General features: G+C 33.9%; 1 protein-coding gene across 7 annotated transcripts in view; it reads right to left on the reverse strand.

Annotated features, from left to right (window-relative positions):
* The window catches only part of LOC110394090 (multidrug resistance protein 1-like), a 51,879-nt gene that overhangs the window by 4,772 nt on the left and 29,887 nt on the right, over positions 1–17,220 (reverse strand). For 6 of the 7 annotated variants that reach the window (XM_021387745.1, XM_021387752.1, XM_021387746.1 and 3 more), the window contains 16 exons: positions 15,645–15,770; positions 15,256–15,459; positions 14,694–14,864; positions 13,609–13,770; positions 11,950–12,129; positions 10,997–11,143; positions 10,571–10,675; positions 9,913–9,990; positions 8,779–8,862; positions 7,426–7,629; positions 5,157–5,257; positions 4,232–4,372; positions 3,507–3,663; positions 2,853–3,050; positions 1,401–1,607; positions 433–579 (listed from right to left, as the gene is read on the reverse strand). In XM_021387745.1, the coding sequence (XP_021243420.1) occupies positions 433–579; positions 1,401–1,607; positions 2,853–3,050; positions 3,507–3,663; positions 4,232–4,372; positions 5,157–5,257; positions 7,426–7,629; positions 8,779–8,862; positions 9,913–9,990; positions 10,571–10,675; positions 10,997–11,143; positions 11,950–12,129; positions 13,609–13,770; positions 14,694–14,864; positions 15,256–15,459; positions 15,645–15,770 (2,412 nt within the window). Of the gene's footprint in view, positions 1–432; positions 580–1,400; positions 1,608–2,852; positions 3,051–3,506; positions 3,664–4,231; positions 4,373–5,156; positions 5,258–5,946; positions 7,396–7,425; positions 7,630–8,778; positions 8,863–9,912; positions 9,991–10,570; positions 10,676–10,996; positions 11,144–11,949; positions 12,130–13,608; positions 13,771–14,693; positions 14,865–15,255; positions 15,460–15,644; positions 15,771–17,220 lie in introns of those variants that run through there. The other variant, XM_021387753.1, reaches the window with a different exon arrangement.

Genomic DNA, 17,220 nt, shown 5'->3' on the forward strand with positions numbered 1-17,220 from the left:
ACTATTCAGGTTGTATTACTTCAATTGCTGTCTGGAATAAACTATAATATAGTAGTGAGAGAAAGGGAATAGCTATGACTTTAGCTTCTTGATTTAAATTTAGCCTGTGTTGGCAAGGAGTGAAAATTGTTGTAATAGATGATTTCTTCAAACATTTCAATTTCTGAAGTTTGTTCCTCCTAATTCAGTTTTGGCAACTAGTTTCCAATTGAAACCTGAAAAAATCCAGGCAGAGAAAAGCCTTCTTCGCTGTTACTTCAACCTGCTGTACAGGTACAAAGAGAATGGCATTTTTCTTTTACTAGTACAAATACATAATTTGTCCAAAACACCATATTTCCAACTTTAGGGTTTAATCTGTGGGAACAAAATCAATAATCTAAATACAAACAAATGTGTTTAGATGCTGCTCCCTGCTCACAACCAAGTTACCTTTTCACTTTCTGTGTCTAAGGCAGACGTAGCTTCATCCAGCAGCAGAATCTGGGGCTTACGTACGAGAGCTCGAGCAATAGCAATACGTTGTTTCTGCCCACCAGAAAGCTGTGTTCCCTTGTCTCCTACACGAGTATTGTATTTCTAAAAAGAATACATTAATTTCAGTATATGAATGCAGATCAATCCTAAATTTATTTAAGCTTATTGGCTCTGGCACCAGTGTTCTGTAAGCTGTTTACTCCATGCCAATATCATTCTTAAAAAAGATGGTCAGAAGTGCTATCCACCACAGATCTACAGATCTTTCACTCCAAGACTTCTTAAAGCAACAACCCTTTATTGTTGGAAAGAATCAATGCTCTTAATCCGGAGATTGAGAATTATTGTAGCTCAGTGAAAGTCTTTGACTGGGGATAAGCTCCCGACCTTAAACACCAAGCAATCCTCCTAACCAATCAGTTAATCTAATCAACATTTATTCATAGTAAATTAAAAAATAGCAATGCCTAAGATGTATCTGTTTCAGGCCAAATTATATGCTGTTAATAGGCACAGATATTTGTACGCTGTCTCTCTGTATGTATACTATGGATTTGGGCAGCTCTGTTGTTCATTTAGGTATCTCAGTTAAGGAAAATCGATCAGACCTCTGGACAAATTCATGTGTGGATCACAGTAGTCTGCAATATAATACATATTTTGTTGCAAAAAGCACTAAAGTTTATGAGACATCAGTATATATGGCGAAATTTCTTTACACAGTTTAGGAAACAGCATATCTTGATAAGAGTCATTAAAAACCAAAAGTTATCTGTAAAAAATTGAGAGTCTATACAGTTGTATTTTTTCAATCAATGCCAAAAGCAGCTTGACGACGTGAAGTCAAGCTGTATATATACAATTTCCAACAGCACCGTAGGTCGCATGCAGTTCTGAGTAGGAGAGAAAAAAATATAACTTACCTCTGGCAGAGATTCAATGAAGGAATGAATATTGGCTGCTTTTGCTGCACTAACAATTTCTTCATGTGGCACCTCCCGACTGTTGTCCCCATACGCGATGTTTTCAGCAATGGTGAAGTCGAACAGGATTGGCTCTTGTGAAACGATACCAATGTGAGATCTCAGCCACTGGATATTTAGTGCCTTTGCATCTTTGTCATCAAACGCCTGAGAAATTAAACATTTTACATTTTAATCACATGAATATATGTGTATTTGAGACTTACTGCAAATTTATGAAAATGGTGCAATTGCAGCTCTTTACCAGATTGAAAGCTCACATAATCCCTTCCCGTTCTTCTCCCCAGGGTTCCAAAATTTTCTAGTGACTACGATTTACAAGTGAGGCTAGCCCGTTCTGTTTTCTCGATTCTTTTCTTTGCTTCCATCAAGATTTTGAAGACGGCAGAAGATGTTGGAGCTACTTCAAATAACTTTAAGAAAAGTTTTTTTCTGTTTTGCATATATTCCCACTGAAGGGACAGATGGACGGTAATATTCCATTACAAATACAAAGAGGATTTGGATTCATTCATTCATAAATTTTTAAACCATGGAAGCAATAATAAATTTAATGGTAATGTAATGCCCGACAATGGATAGATTTACTGCTGGATTCCTGACAATCCCATTTGTTACCAGTTTCCTTTACTGACAACTCTGTCAGTTCTGCTAATTTTTTCTATAGGTTGTTATCACTGTCTGTTAGATAAATGACAACAGAAATTTTCTACTGAGTAAATGAATTTCAAAGCTATGTCATTCTTTTCAATCTGAATAAAAATATACCAGGAAATCTGGTATCTCTGAACACATTAACATCAAAGAGAAAATGGCAATAAATGATACTGTTACGTGAAAAAAGAGTAATTAAAATTTGCTGAATAAGTCGTGTCATAAACTCTAGACAAATTTTAAATCAAAATTATTAAAAGCATATATGAACACTTAGCACTTGGTAATTGGACATACTCTGACAGATACTTCTGATAGGTAAAAATGATTTTTATTAATGTTCAATGTTTTAGAAAAGAACACTGATGGAAAATTCTATTACTATGTTATAGTAGCATATATACTTTTTAAACAACCTTATAAATGTTTTAAAATAATGTCTTAACACCTTCAATAATTTGCTCTGAATTCAAAGCAGTCTTCCCACTGCCATCATTAGGCTGTAGAACAAGCATATTTTTACCACACAGATTTTGCTGCATTAATTCAATATAAAGTGAGTAATCAGGACTTATCTTTATATCACTTCACTGCATTTATACATCAAACACAGAAAATCCACTTCTTGTCTATAATAAAATGTTTTTAAAATATTATGTTATACTTCATCACATCACATGAAACAAAATGAACATATGCTCACTTAAAATATTGGTATATTCTCACAAAAATACTTACAATTTCTCCACTGAGTGGATCATAGAATCTCTCAAGAAGCTGAACGACAGTGCTCTTTCCACATCCACTGCTACCAACAAGAGCCAATGTTTGTCCTTTTTCTACTTTTAGATTCAGGCCTTGGAGGATTTTGACCTCTGGTCGGTTTGGATAGTTAAATTTCACATCTTTGATCCTTGTGTTTCCCCCAAATGTTACCTATAATTGAAATAGTATCACTGTTACATCTTTAAGACAGTTTTACAGATGACAAATAATTCAAAAAGAATTGTTTAAATCATCTTTTCTCCACTGAAATCAGTAAGGTTTTGTACTTTCTGCAAAGCTGGCTTTAGCTTTGTGGTCTGAATCTTTGTGAAGATATAAAACTGAAGAGTAGCAAAGAAATATTTTGAATATGCTTGTAATTTTGCCAGTTGAATTCCACACAAGTTCTAATGTAAGACTAGATTTTCAAAACAAACAACCTCTAACACAGTGTGGGCAATAACTGGGCTCACAGCAGAAAACTTGGTCCATGTTGTGCTTGGATAAATTATCAAGAATACATCAAAACAAGGCGGTAATCAGGAGAGGAGAAATCAGCTTGAAGTAAGAAGAGTACTGCCCATATTGTCAATAAATAATATTGACTGTTATACATTGCTTACTTACAGGTTTCTCTCCATCCTCGCAGTAACTGTCTATTGAGGGTACTCTATCAAACAGCACAAACAAGTGGGCTGCTGATATCTTGGCTTTGGCATAGTCTGGTGCAAAAGAGCTGGTTTGTCCTAATGCCATAGCACCAAATACAACAGCTGAAAACACTCTATAAAAGAAATCAGAAACAAAAATCAACAGAGAATGGAGAAGGGAACACTGGAAATGGGGCTGCAGTCAACTTTTATGTAAAGATAATAGGAGACTGCATTTAAAAAAAAAAAAGCAATAACCACCTATTATTGCTTTAATTACTCATTTAGTTCCAGAAATTTGTTTTTGTTCTCTTCTAATGAAATGAGAGAAGCAAACCTTGATTCAAAATTTGATGCTTTTGTTACTTATTAACATTATTTGATTATTAATACTAGTTAGCTATTAAATTTCAACTGAGGTGAGGAGAAAAGTGGTCAATGAACAGCAAAATTGGCACAATTCTACTATTTCTGTGATTTCCCCTCTATGGTTCAATGACTCCTGGGAGTGATTCATTTTCAAAGTATTTAAGAAAAGAAGTAATCAAGCCTGTAACAAGGTGACAATATCCTCTGTGGTTTGTTTTCATTATATTTAAGTAAAGAATAAATAAAATCTGCCTGTATTCTCACAGCATGGATTCATGATATCTCTGAGCAGTAAACAAAGGTCTTGAAAAATGATCACAGAAGAATACTTACAAGAACACACTTTTGTACTCCATGTGTCCATTTACCACAAGATAGGCACCAAAGCGGAAACAGCCAGCGTAGGTAAAAAACATCATTGCTTGTGAAAGGGAAAAACAAAAGCCAAATATATGTGCCTTCTTCACAGAATTTCTGTAAGAAATAATGCATGTTTTCATGAAAGTGTGCTATCATACTAAAGAATGCAAACACCCGGCAATTAATTGACTTCAGATGCTGCTGCTAGGAATGGAAGTGTACTGATGCTTAAGCAGTGTAACTTTTATCTCCTATTAGTCTGTGTCCAAGATTGTTTTGTTTCCAGAATTTTACTTCCAAGAATGACTGAGAATACAAGTGCAGAAGAAGGTGACATTTTAGCTAACATGTCTATTTATTGTTTTACAATATCATAGTTTGAGTGCTAAAACACTTTACAATTCAGTCTTTGTGCTACTGCACCACACAAGAAGAAAAAAAAAAGAGCAGAATTTTTAGCTTGTGGTCAGCCAAAGCCACACTTGGGAATCTGCTTCTTTTCAATGTAAGCAGTCAAAATTCTTCTCTCAAATAAGATTAAGCCTGCATTTCTGATGCAGAAATGAGATTTTGGGTGATAAAACTACAGGTATAACTGAAAGTAAGGCAGAGAGAAAATTTCCAGTTAGTATGAATTTTATCAGGAAAAATAAATTAAAATATTTTAATTATATTGACACCATTAGTAAGTCATAACTGTATGTTTCCTTTTGGCATTAAGAACAAGAGCCAAACTCACAAGTGTGTTCTTTCGATCTTTTCATTAATTTCATTAATTAAATACAACATGCTAACAAAAAGTTGTTGGCACAAGCAAAAATGTGTATTTTATTATATAATTAAACAAGAGATTTTTCTTTTAGTTCTTCCGTTACTTCTTTATTTACTTTTAACATACCTGTATGGTACATGCAAATGTTCTCCATACATGAGCTCAAATCTTTTTTCTCGAGTCAAACTAGCAACAGTTCGAATATTTTCTATGGCTTCTGTGGCAATCTGCAATAGAAACACAAATGTTTTAATTGGAAGTTAAGATCATGTCACAGTTCCTTACCATAATTTCATAAGTATCTACTAGAATACAGTTTTATATTTTTTATAGTTGTTTTTAAAATCATGGACCCTTGATATGAAAGAAAGCCGTTGAAGTTTTTTCTTTTTAGTTGATGAGATCTTCAGATGACGCTGAAGACTCTACCTGAAGTCTTCAGGTAAGACTCTTCTAGTGTCTTCCAAACAGCATGAAAAACTTCTGGACAATAGTGACAATTAAGGAGAAGATACTGGATGAGAAAAATGGCAATCAACTTCCAGTCTACTCAATTTGGGCTATATTTAGAATGTCTCAGTTATTTATATATTGAGGGCCTAACTTAAATCACAGCAGTAAATCTTTGATCTGATCAGTAATAACTTCCTTGAGCTTGCAGGTTCTTCATGCTTGGGTCATTTGCACACACAAAGGTATCTAGAAACATTTCCAGGCAGTAGATACAAGGCTTTTACATAATCAATTACATCTGTGTTAGTGCCCATAATGTCCTCTTCAAAGACCACACAGTGAAGCTGTGAGCCTGTATAGCCAATTCAGTCCATATGCATGCATAAGAAGACAAAGGAACAACAGAAAACACCTGGAATAACATCTCCTTCGACACTGGAGCTAGTGCTATATCTCTGTTTACCTCTGCTTGAAACACTGGGCTTGAGTCCATGACCCACACATTGCGTCCAGTACAGAATGTGGTCTGTTGGGCATTCCAGTTGGCCTCAACTGCTGTTCTGGGAGGGCAGCGATTCCGCACTATTTTTATCTAGCTTATCTAAAACACAGATCTGAAAGCATTTTTTTTCCATAAACTACTACCAAAGATTTTTAAATTGTGGTACTGTTATCTTTGTTCTAGTATATAATTATTTTATAGCCTGGGTAATGCTTGTGCCACTGTTTGAAAATTTATGCTTAAATAAGTAACACTGATTTGAACATAATACATGGTGTTAATGATTACAAAGAAATGACATAGTTTTTTCTTAGTTATATTCTCTTACCAGTGCTCAAAGGAGTAGTTACGTTATTTGTGAGTAATTCAAATTCAGTAAATTTTCCAAGTAGAACCCTCTTTACTATGAACAAAACTAATTTTAAATATTCTGGTAACTGAATAAAATGCCTGTGTTCTAGTGCTTGCTTACCCTGACAAGGGACACTCATATACTGCTAAGAAAATGAAGTATTTTCTTAAGTATTGCCCAAAATCATTAATTTATGTAACATTTATGTTTTTTCACAGTCTGCTCTACTAAGAAATCTCTAGGGCCTATACCAAATATTGTCAGTCTCTTTCCTGCAATATCTTACAACAAAATATTACTAATTAAATGTACAACGGAAGAAAGAAGCAGCAGAATTAATCAGTGGAAAAGAAAGGAAAAGCATTTTTTGGCTTATGTGCAAAAGCCCATGAAAAGTTCATTACACAATCATTACTGTTGACTTGGTCAAAAATATTTTTCAAAAATTTTACCAACTTTTGAAAACAGTAAGATACAGAAAGGGAGTTCCCAAAAGTTTTACCTTGAAGAAAGTAAAATCTGGGAAGTGAGAAAATAGTTGTTCTGTCCCAAAAGTATTGTTGGAATGAAGTAACATTAAATACCTTCCTTTAATTTCTTAAACAAGAGTCTAGCCTTCTAGTTTTTCAACTGTCATCTTTCTCTTCCACTCAAGAAACAAATGAATGGCAGACAGATCCAGAAACTGGCGTATATTCACATTATCCCTAGCATTAGTAAGATGAAAAGGAACAAAGAAAAAAAAGCAATAAGACAGATGGCATGACAAAGAATACCAGAAAAGGAAAAAGAGAATATCAAAATGAAGAGGATTGCAAAATAAGGAAAATAGAAATTATTAGAATAGACAGGACATGTACGCGAGCAATGCTTAGCATATTCTGGTGTTTATCAGTTACGAAAATCAGCATTGGTTGATCATTCTTACTGAAGAGCTGTTGTGGCCTACTCGTGTAATTACAGTCTGGCTATCTCTGGAAGTTATATATTAGGATATTATCTCTATTTATAAGTAATATATCCATTATCAGTGGCTTGGGAAACATGACTTGTATTACATAGAAATAGATGAAATTCACTGGACCCACCTTTCCTGCAGCTTCCAGCTCTATTTTATCTTTTTTTGCATGCCCAGCCAACATCTTCATTTCAATCATTCCGGCCACTGCAATGATTGGCACAACAGCTAAAAGTAACAGGGTCAGCTGCCAGCCATAAACTAAAGATATGATAATTCCAGTTCCCAGGTTAGCTATGTTTTGAGCAATTAATGCCAATCTGACACCAGTTGCCTGGGGAGAGAAAAAAAGACATTTTTTTTTTGCTAAAAGAACAGCATTTTAGATCAGAAAAGCATTTTTGCCTATATCATTTAGGACTCTCCAGAGATGTTTAGAACCTCCTACTGCAAGTTTTCAACTTTCAAAATGGGAGATTCTTACATTATTTTGTAAAAAATTATCTGGTTCACAATTAATTCTTCTCTCCCCATATTCAAACTACTTAAATTTGCACTGCAACTTCTGATTTGGCCTATGAAGCTAAACAGATATTAAGCAGATCAGGTATTTACATTTACAACTAAACATTAAAATCTGTCACACTTTTTAGATCGTGCACACAGATATATCTATATAGATCTATCTATATCTATATAGATTTATCTATAGATAATATCTATATATATCTATAGATATAGATAGATCTACCTATCTATCTATAGATATATATCTATATAGATATATATAGATATAGACAGATCTACAGATAGATATAGATAGATAGATCTACAGATAGATCTATCTATAGATCTATATAGATGTATATATAGATCTATAGATATAGATATCTATATAGATATATATATAGATATAGATAGATCTATCTATAGATCTATATAGATATATAGATCTATATAGATATAGATAGATTTATAGATAGATATCTGTGTGCACGTTCTAAAAAGTGTGACAGATTTTAATCTGTCACAGATTAAAAATTTTAAATTTAAAGGCAGAAAATTTAATTTTTAACTGATATTAAAATATCATGATTATATCATGATTATAAAATGATATAAAAATATTAAAATGGGGGTCCATCAAACTGAACACATATTTATATACATATCTTTAGGTAAATAAAATATTTCTAAATGGACTTCTTCGATAAAGCACATCCTGATGAATTTGTTTAATAATGAAAATCACAATACAGTACAATAGTAAACCTAAAAGGTTTGCTCAAGTTTTGTAAGCATACGTTACCATTACTGTTACAAAATGCATTAGTGCACTCTATACAAGATATTATTTTACCACTAATAGAAAATATTTGATGCCGTCAAAGTCCAAACTGTTAACAAACCAGTCAAATTTCTGCTGTGACTTTACTACACACTAAATCAAGTATGAAAAATTCCCAAATCAAATTTTACTTACTCCTTTCACTTGTGAGGCATCATTTGCAAGTCTTGTTGTCAGCGCTCCAGTGCTGTTTTTAGAATCATCAAACCAGGCCATGTCCTATAATAAGAAGCATTTTTCTTAGGAGCAGTTTTTGTGTGTTTAATATAAACGTGAAAGTAAAAGTGAAGTCTTTCTAATCCAACTTAACTCAGTGTTCGAAGACTGTGTATCTGGCAGTATATACCTTCTGCATATTTAAGTCTAATTCCTCCATTGGACAATGAATATCCTAGGAAGCAGTGAATGCTTGTGGATGACCTGATGTGTATGCTGCCATTAGGGAGGAGGGTGGAGAGCAACTCAAAACCAAAATATACTCTCCCCCACAGCTGTTGAAACTGCACCTTCTTGAGTCATATGACTCTTCAGTCACATTCTTTCCCAACTACAAAGCTGTTTGGGGATGGATTAAATGTTAAGCATTTTAAGGGTAAAAACTCCTGATTCATTGCTTTGTTTCTCTCATATTGGAAAGGCTTATTTGGAAGCTATGAAGCAAAATAAATAAAAATTAAACAAACAAAACACCATAACCAACCCTGGACTATCTAAATCATTTGTTGGGGTTAGTTACATTGTTTATAACTTTTTCACCATGAGATCAAATATCTAATTTCAACATCAATGTTGAAATCATTATTGTATTAATAACCAAGAAATATATATTTAAGAACTCTTTAAAAGAGACCTTCAAGACATAATTAAAAACATGTCTGTATGTATTACAATTTAAATCAGACATTTGAAGTAACATTTTCATAGTAAGATGCACAGGGGAAAAAGGGCACCAAGAACGCAAAGCAAGCACGCGAAAATATAATAGGATCTGGCTAGTGCTAACATTAAGCCATAGTAACTTGATTGCTAGTCTAAGGCTTTGCAGGGAGTACACAGAAAATTCTTACATTGATTTAAAACACTTTCTCTACAGATACTTTACTTAATCCCATGTAACTAACCAAATTATGTTTCTAAACTGATTGAAAGAATCTCCTTTGTAGATAAATCATAATATGGTAGAGTAAAATAGAATATGGGTAGGCTACAATACTTATACAACTAATTATCTTTAAAAAAAATGGAAATTAAAATGTTTGTTTTCTTTACCTGTCTCAGCATTGCTTTAAATGCCATGAATCGAAGCCTCATTGTAAGAATTTCTCCAGCTTTGCCAAATGCAAAACCCTATTTGAGAAGAATTACAGTGCTTTACATCGGATCATTTGTATTTACTCAATAAATGTTTGAGATATGTTGTCTCTACAATATCAAAATACAAAATACTGCTGTTGTGATCTCACAAAACATGTAAAAATATGTTTCATGTTCATAAACTCTAGTAGGTTCACAGCACAAACATTCCATTCCATTCCATTCCATTCCATTCCATTCCATTCCATTCCATTCCATTCCATTCCATTCCATTCCATTCCACTCCACAGCATCGTCTGAACACTTTTAAGCTGAGCAGATCTATTGTATCTATCAGCAACTCAGTCCTCTACTCTCAAGGTCTTTTTGCATGCATGTATAGCAAGACGGTTCCATACTCAAAATGAAGTTTTTACAAAAGAATGTTTATGCTGCTCTTCTAAGTACACTTCACCATTTAACTGTGTAGGCTCATTTAATGGATAAAACCATACAAGTATATTCAGAAATCATGGCACAACATATTATGATAAAGCTAAAAATTATAATAATTATTTTTATGATAACTATAATGAAGTTAGAAAAATTATAATAAATCTGTAATAATACATACCTGAACAAAGAAAGTAAAAAAGGAAACGATCCCAAGTACTAAAAACAGCAGTGAATATAAGTTGCTCTTTTCTCTCAAAACTTTTGGATCAGATCCTGAAAAAATCTATAAAATAATATAAAATAATATTTGAAAAAACAACTGTTAAAACAAGAAATAATCTAAAACACTTCCATGCTTTTCAATAACTATTTTTGTCAGTCGTTTGCATTCACAGAAAACTTGAGTAAATGTTACATTTGCTTATCAATAGAAGAAGAAAATTTCAGGGTATAACAAGATTTTTAAGACTTTGTAAATCTCATATAGTTGTTTTCTTTAACAGTGCTTCATCCACTCCTCAGTTTCATAATCCAATGACTAAGACCTTACTGAAAATAAATTTTATGAGCTATATAGATTTTTACATATTTTATTTGAACTTACCCCTATAATTTCTGAAAATATGACTGAAAATGCAGGTTGTAAAGCTCCATTGACGATTGCACAGAAAGTTCCAGCTACAAAGTATGGCCATTCCGTTTTGTTCAACTTCATAACTTTCAGAAATGAAACTGGAGGTAATTCTTCAGCCTTAAAGAATGGGAAATTTGGTAGGAAATATATGTATGCATTTGGAGAAATATGGAGAAAAATTAGCAATTAGCATTCAAATTCCTACTCCCAAGATCAGTGAGGGAAAGTCAAAGTATATACTTTTTAATGACATAAATAATTAACTGATAATAGCTTTATTTTTACAATGTTACTTCAAGAAAGAAAGAGCTGTTAGAACATACTAATAATTCCTGATATAATATTTTAGCTTAATTATGTCATTTTCATTGATCAATTGGTATTGTTTAGTGGTGGCTGAGTGCATTGCCTAGAATATGTAATCCATAACTAGATTAATTCGAGTAGTTTTCCACTGAGCAATTTATAGCAGATGGCAAAGTATTTGCGGATGTTTATCTGATAATCATCTGATATTCCAGATGTGTTGAAAGACTTATTGGGCCAAAAGTACTGTTCCTAACCCCAAAATGAATTTTTAACTCATACTGACAAAGTCTGTATGTTGTACAAATATAGCTATTTGCTTTATAGCAAACTGGTTTTCAGGAATAAATTTATCTTCGTCATAGACTTTAAAAGTCCCATTTTATTTGTACAATCATTAATGGTGAGGATAACAAAACAAGTTAGGAATATTACTAGTTAAAGACTATTTAGAGTTAGAACAATTAGAATAATTTAGGAGGTTTCTAATTTGTTTTACTGGAGGATATCAAATGCTTGTTTCTTCTTGCACCTTCCTAGAGCAGCAGTATGAATTATATTTTAATACACTGTTGGAAGGAATTGACATTGACTAGCAGTTCTGCAAAGATACTTACAGGTGAACTGTCTTTCCCATCAGTACTATTAGGTTCTCCTGGCTTTCTCACGCTTCTCCGAGTTGATCCTCTTCTCAATCCTTTCTTTAAGGATTCATCCAGATTTAATTCAGATCCACTTCTTTTAACACCAACTGCATTCTCATCTTTTTCTGATGATGGATCTTCAGTTTCTATTGCCTAAAACAGGGAAGAACATAATGCTAAGATTAATAATGCATATAGTATTTCAAACTTTCAAAATTATGAGAAAATCTGACTAATCAAAGTCACAATTCAGAGGAAAGAGAGAGGGGCAGAATAATGCATAATGTTACACGCAAATAAGAAATATTGCATTATATTTGAGTAGATCTCCACCTTCAGAGCTAGATTCATATATGAGTACACAACCTCTCAATAAAATATTTACACTAAGTGGAGGTAAGGAAAGTGGAAGTATGAATTCCAATGTTTTGAATTCTATGAACCATTTGCATTTATCTTGGGATTTCAGGGACACACTGTTCATCCATGAAGTGAGGAAAATTGCCTCCTTGTCAATGCAGAAAACTGTGAACAATTCTTGACTTTAAATTTAATAGGGAAGTCCAAAATGAAACAAGTCAAAAAGAGATTTTGACTGAAAAATTTGAATAAACTGAAAAAGTTTTGGTGGTATTTTATGCAGTCTCTTTCACAGAAGGAATAAGTATCTATCCATCATTAAGGAATTATATAACAATTGGATTAAAATTTGCCTTCAGCTTGTATTCCTTTTCTTTAAAAATAGATTTTATTTATTTCTGCTTTTTGTGCTATTAATAAAAAGTACACTTTTTCTTTCCATATTTTTCTAATTTATTAATTACAAGTTATAGAAATTGTTTTTATTTTCAGTCCATTTTATATTTCCTACCTTTTTCTCTCATTATCACATGGACCTGAACAAAAAATTAGTTTGAATCTAAGGTGACCAAATGCCTTCTCCTAGACATTTTATGAAGAAATGTATTAATTGGCCTTGTTTACCCTTTTTAGTCTGACATTGTGAGATATTTATTTCCGTTTCTTCAGTGGGTGTGGTGGTTATGCATGAAGACACCATGACACAGAAAGCTATGGAAAATCTCAGGTATAAACTAATTACAACATGACATTGGGATGTAATAAAAGACTTTTTCTTCATTTATGAATACATTTCTGATGTTTATGTTTGATTTTTAATTTCCAATCTCTGTTTCTGGCTATGTAACATTGTAAGTGTACCTACTTTTGCACTCATCATAGCTGGTTTGCTCTCCTTTTATTCCTGTTTTTTTTTTATTTTGTTAAAAAGAACTGCAACATAAAAGGTTATAATCAAACACCTTAAATATGCATACTATATCCCTCTAGTAATCAGCTACTGCATTTTACCTTTTATCATAGGCTATTGCCATTTGCTTTCTAGTAGGTGAATACAGAATAACCTTTAAGTTTCAATCCCTGAAAGGTTTTAAAATGTACTCTCCTGGGTTTAAATATCTCTGATGTCAAATCCAGTGGTTTCATCTCTCAAATATTTTTGCTCTTGAAAAAACAGGCTGCAGAATTCCTGCGGAGTACTTCTGAGAGCATATAGTCATTATGGGCACAGAACACATAAAATAAGTGAGGCAAAAGCAGGGAAAAAAGTACCTGCATGTTAACAAGTTTGTAGTAGATTCCCTTTTTTTCAATCAGTTGAGAATGATTCCCTTGTTCTGTGATAACTCCATTTTCAAACACGGCAATAAGATCCGCATTTCGGACTGTTGACAGGCGATGAGCTACTACAACCGTGGTCCGCCCTTCCCTTGCCTAGAAATAATAATATTTTAAATAAACATTTCTAAGTATGTTCAAAAGAGTTCATCTTCACAATAAGATTGAATAAGACCTAATGGAACCATTAAAATGGTACAGAAAAAAATGTAAGTTTTAAAACATTTTGAAAAACAGATTTCAAGAAGTATCTTACAACCCTGGGTCTTCTGCAAGGGCTTAGATGGATCCATTTATATAAGGTAATCTGACCAAGAAAAGCTAAGTAAGTACGTTAAGTGTAATACATTGAGTGTATTTCCATTAATAATTTTCCAGAAATTGTCTTTCTCTACCCAGCACTATTATTCCAAATGGCACCAGTAGAAAGCATTGGAGTATGCCAGTTGAAATAGAATCTGTCTGGGTAAAATTAGAACAACATTTGATGGTATGGCCCCAGAATCAATGTACAGATTCTTGTGTTGCATGAGGAATCAGGTATTGCTTAATGAGATAATATTACCACGAGAATGGAATGAGCATCTAGAGGTATTCATATTAACAGAAGGAAATGTTTCCTTGGACTGTTTCCTGCTGGGTCACTGCTACAAACACTTTATAACATGCTCGTAGCTCTTATTCTCTCTGTCAGGCTTCAACACAAATTAATTGAGTAGGTGACTGACAATTACATAGATATCTATAGGACTGACAATGGCAGGGAATGGTTTTTACAAAAAAAAATTTTTAATGTAAGATTAATAACACAGAAAATATAATTCCAACTCCTCACCTATAAAAAGATTTCACTCTGTAATACATGCAGAAACCCAAAAAATTTTCTGGACAGAGAATATTTCCAAATCAATGTTTACCTTTCGCATTTGAAGCATCTCCTTGTGATTCCTTCAAAAAAAGCCTGAAAAAAGTACATCTTAGGCTCCTCCACACCTGCTTTATTTCACAGCAATACTGACCTTGTCCAGTGCTGCCTGCACAACGGATTCACTCTCAGTATCCAAAGCTGACGTTGCCTCATCAAGCAGAAGAATTTTAGGATTGCGAACCAGAGCACGGGCAATTGCTATTCTTTGCTTCTGGCCTCCACTCATCTGTGCCCCTCTTTCTCCAACCACGGTTTCAAACTTCTGCAAGACAACCACGCACACTTCCACAACACTCAGTGGCAGGGTCCTTTCACCAAAGAAAGGCAGTGTACAGAAAGGGCACATCTGTGCCAGTAGCCCCAGCAGCATCTTCTCCATCCTCTAAAATACTGCATGTTAAGCATCCGCTTAAATAGACCTGCCTGTTTGTGTCCCTAGAACTCTCCTAGTTTCCCAAATGCTCATCCAGACATCATGCAATAATTTAAAATTAACGTTATTCTCAAAAGTTGTGAGGAAGCTCTGCACAGCTCTGCATATTCACAGCTCCGAGAATGGCTCCCTCTATTCAGGAGATGCCCTTCTGAAAAAGCCCTTGGTAAGTGAGCAGGCTGAAGAGCAGTTACTTCAGCAGGACTGCTGGCTTGCTTACCTTGGGGAGCTTCATGATGAAATCATAAGCGTTAGCTTCCTTGGTAGCTTTTTCAATTTCTTCCATGGTGACATCCTCACGGCCATAACGAATATTTTCTGCAATAGTTGTAGCAAACAGCACGGGCTCCTGGTTCACCACACCAATAATCTCCCGCAGATATCTTACATTCAGGCTCTTAAGATCCTGCCCATCAATGGTAATCTAAAGAAGGGGAAGCAGACAAGCACCATGTACTAAGTGTTTCTGTCAAGAACTCTCTCCCCAGGCCATCGCCTGTCTTTTTAGGGGAGACTTGGCCATGTCATTTGAACAAGGGCAATGAGACCAGAAACTGACTTCCAACAACTGGGACACACAGAGCAGTCTGCTCCCTTGAGGTGTCTTACCGTGCCTTCCTTAGGGTCGTAAAATCTCTGGATGAGCTGAACAGTTGTACTTTTCCCACAGCCACTGCCACCAACCAGGGCTACTGTCTGGCCACAATTCACCTTGAGATTCAAGCCTTTCAGTATCTGTGCACGTAAGAAAGGTTGCCAAAAGCAAAACAAGATGTAAAAACATCAGTGTAAACTTGCAGAAACTTTAAAGACTTCAGGAAAACATCCTTCATATTTACAGAATTATACAGTACAATATAAAACTTAAAATCATGTGAGTTTAAATTTTATATAACTGATGAGTTGAGCTAAATTTTCTTCATATTTTCAACACATCTGATCCAATATAAATAAATTGTACAACACACTTTGCAGTCAACAGTATAACGAACCAATTTATATGACAGGATAATAATAATATGATTACTACCTGTATCTATAATATAGCCATATGAAACCATATTCCCATATTATGTTGCCTCAACTTTTCATTATGTGCACCATGTAACCTATAGGTATGGTGCCATTGCACAGTAAAAGTCACAGCGTAAAAGTGATAGAATACACTCCACATTGTTCTGGAGGGAAAGTCATTTTGCTAAATTTGAAGTATTCTTAGTTTTTCCCCTGTGGATTGTAATTTCTGGAAGGGGTTCTCTGCAATTGCGAAATTTCATTGCACAGTGCATAACCTTTGTGTACCATAAAATACTCATTTCATAGGCATGGATGATACAACATTAACCTTCTCACCTAAGTAGTGTGAATATCTAACATTAAAAAATAAAGAAATATGTTTTTATTTTTACTTTATACAGACAATGGGTGTAAAGGAGTCAGCACAGCTTCCTATACTTTATGTAACTAATGCAGTTGGAAATATTTATTGGAATGGAGTATTTTTTGCTAGTCTTCTAGAACTAGCAAAAAATGAACAATTCAATTGCAATGATCTATTCAAATCTGATAGACAGCATCCAAATTAGGGCTAAGTGCATTTTTTCCACTCTGAATGTACAAACATGCATTGACACATTCCAGTACTTCCTGGTACCCTGCAGCCTCGTGTCCTCATCAACATCTCTTCCTAAATTTCTACCCTCAACAATACCACTGCCTCTTCACTCTTGGTACCAATATCCATGCTTCTCAAGTAAAATTTATCTCATTCTTTGGGGACAAGAAGCACAGATAAATAACTTCTAGTATGTTTTATTTTGATATAATAATTCTAAATCAGAACAAGAAGTCCTACATAAGTAATAATGGTTAAAAATGCATGACACTGTCTTAACCTTCTGGTCTTAATGCCATAAAACAGTTAGTCTACAAAACTTACACAGAACTCAAACAAACCTAATGTAAGTAAAGTAGCAATAGAATTTACAACATTTGTATTGCAACTGATTTCAGTGTATGATCAATCTGATCTTTTTTCCTATATTAAAATAAAATTTAGGCTGTTTCTGAAAAAAAACATAGAAGAGAGAGTAAGGATTGTTGAAAAATCTGTCTAATGAGATAGGAAGTATTTTGCAGTGTTGATGCCTGACAGTTATTTTGCTGTATTTAATCCTGCTGCAAA

Source organism: Numida meleagris, chromosome 2, assembly GCF_002078875.1.
Source record: "Numida meleagris isolate 19003 breed g44 Domestic line chromosome 2, NumMel1.0, whole genome shotgun sequence".
In the NCBI taxonomy this organism is placed as follows: Eukaryota; Metazoa; Chordata; class Aves; order Galliformes; family Numididae; genus Numida; species Numida meleagris.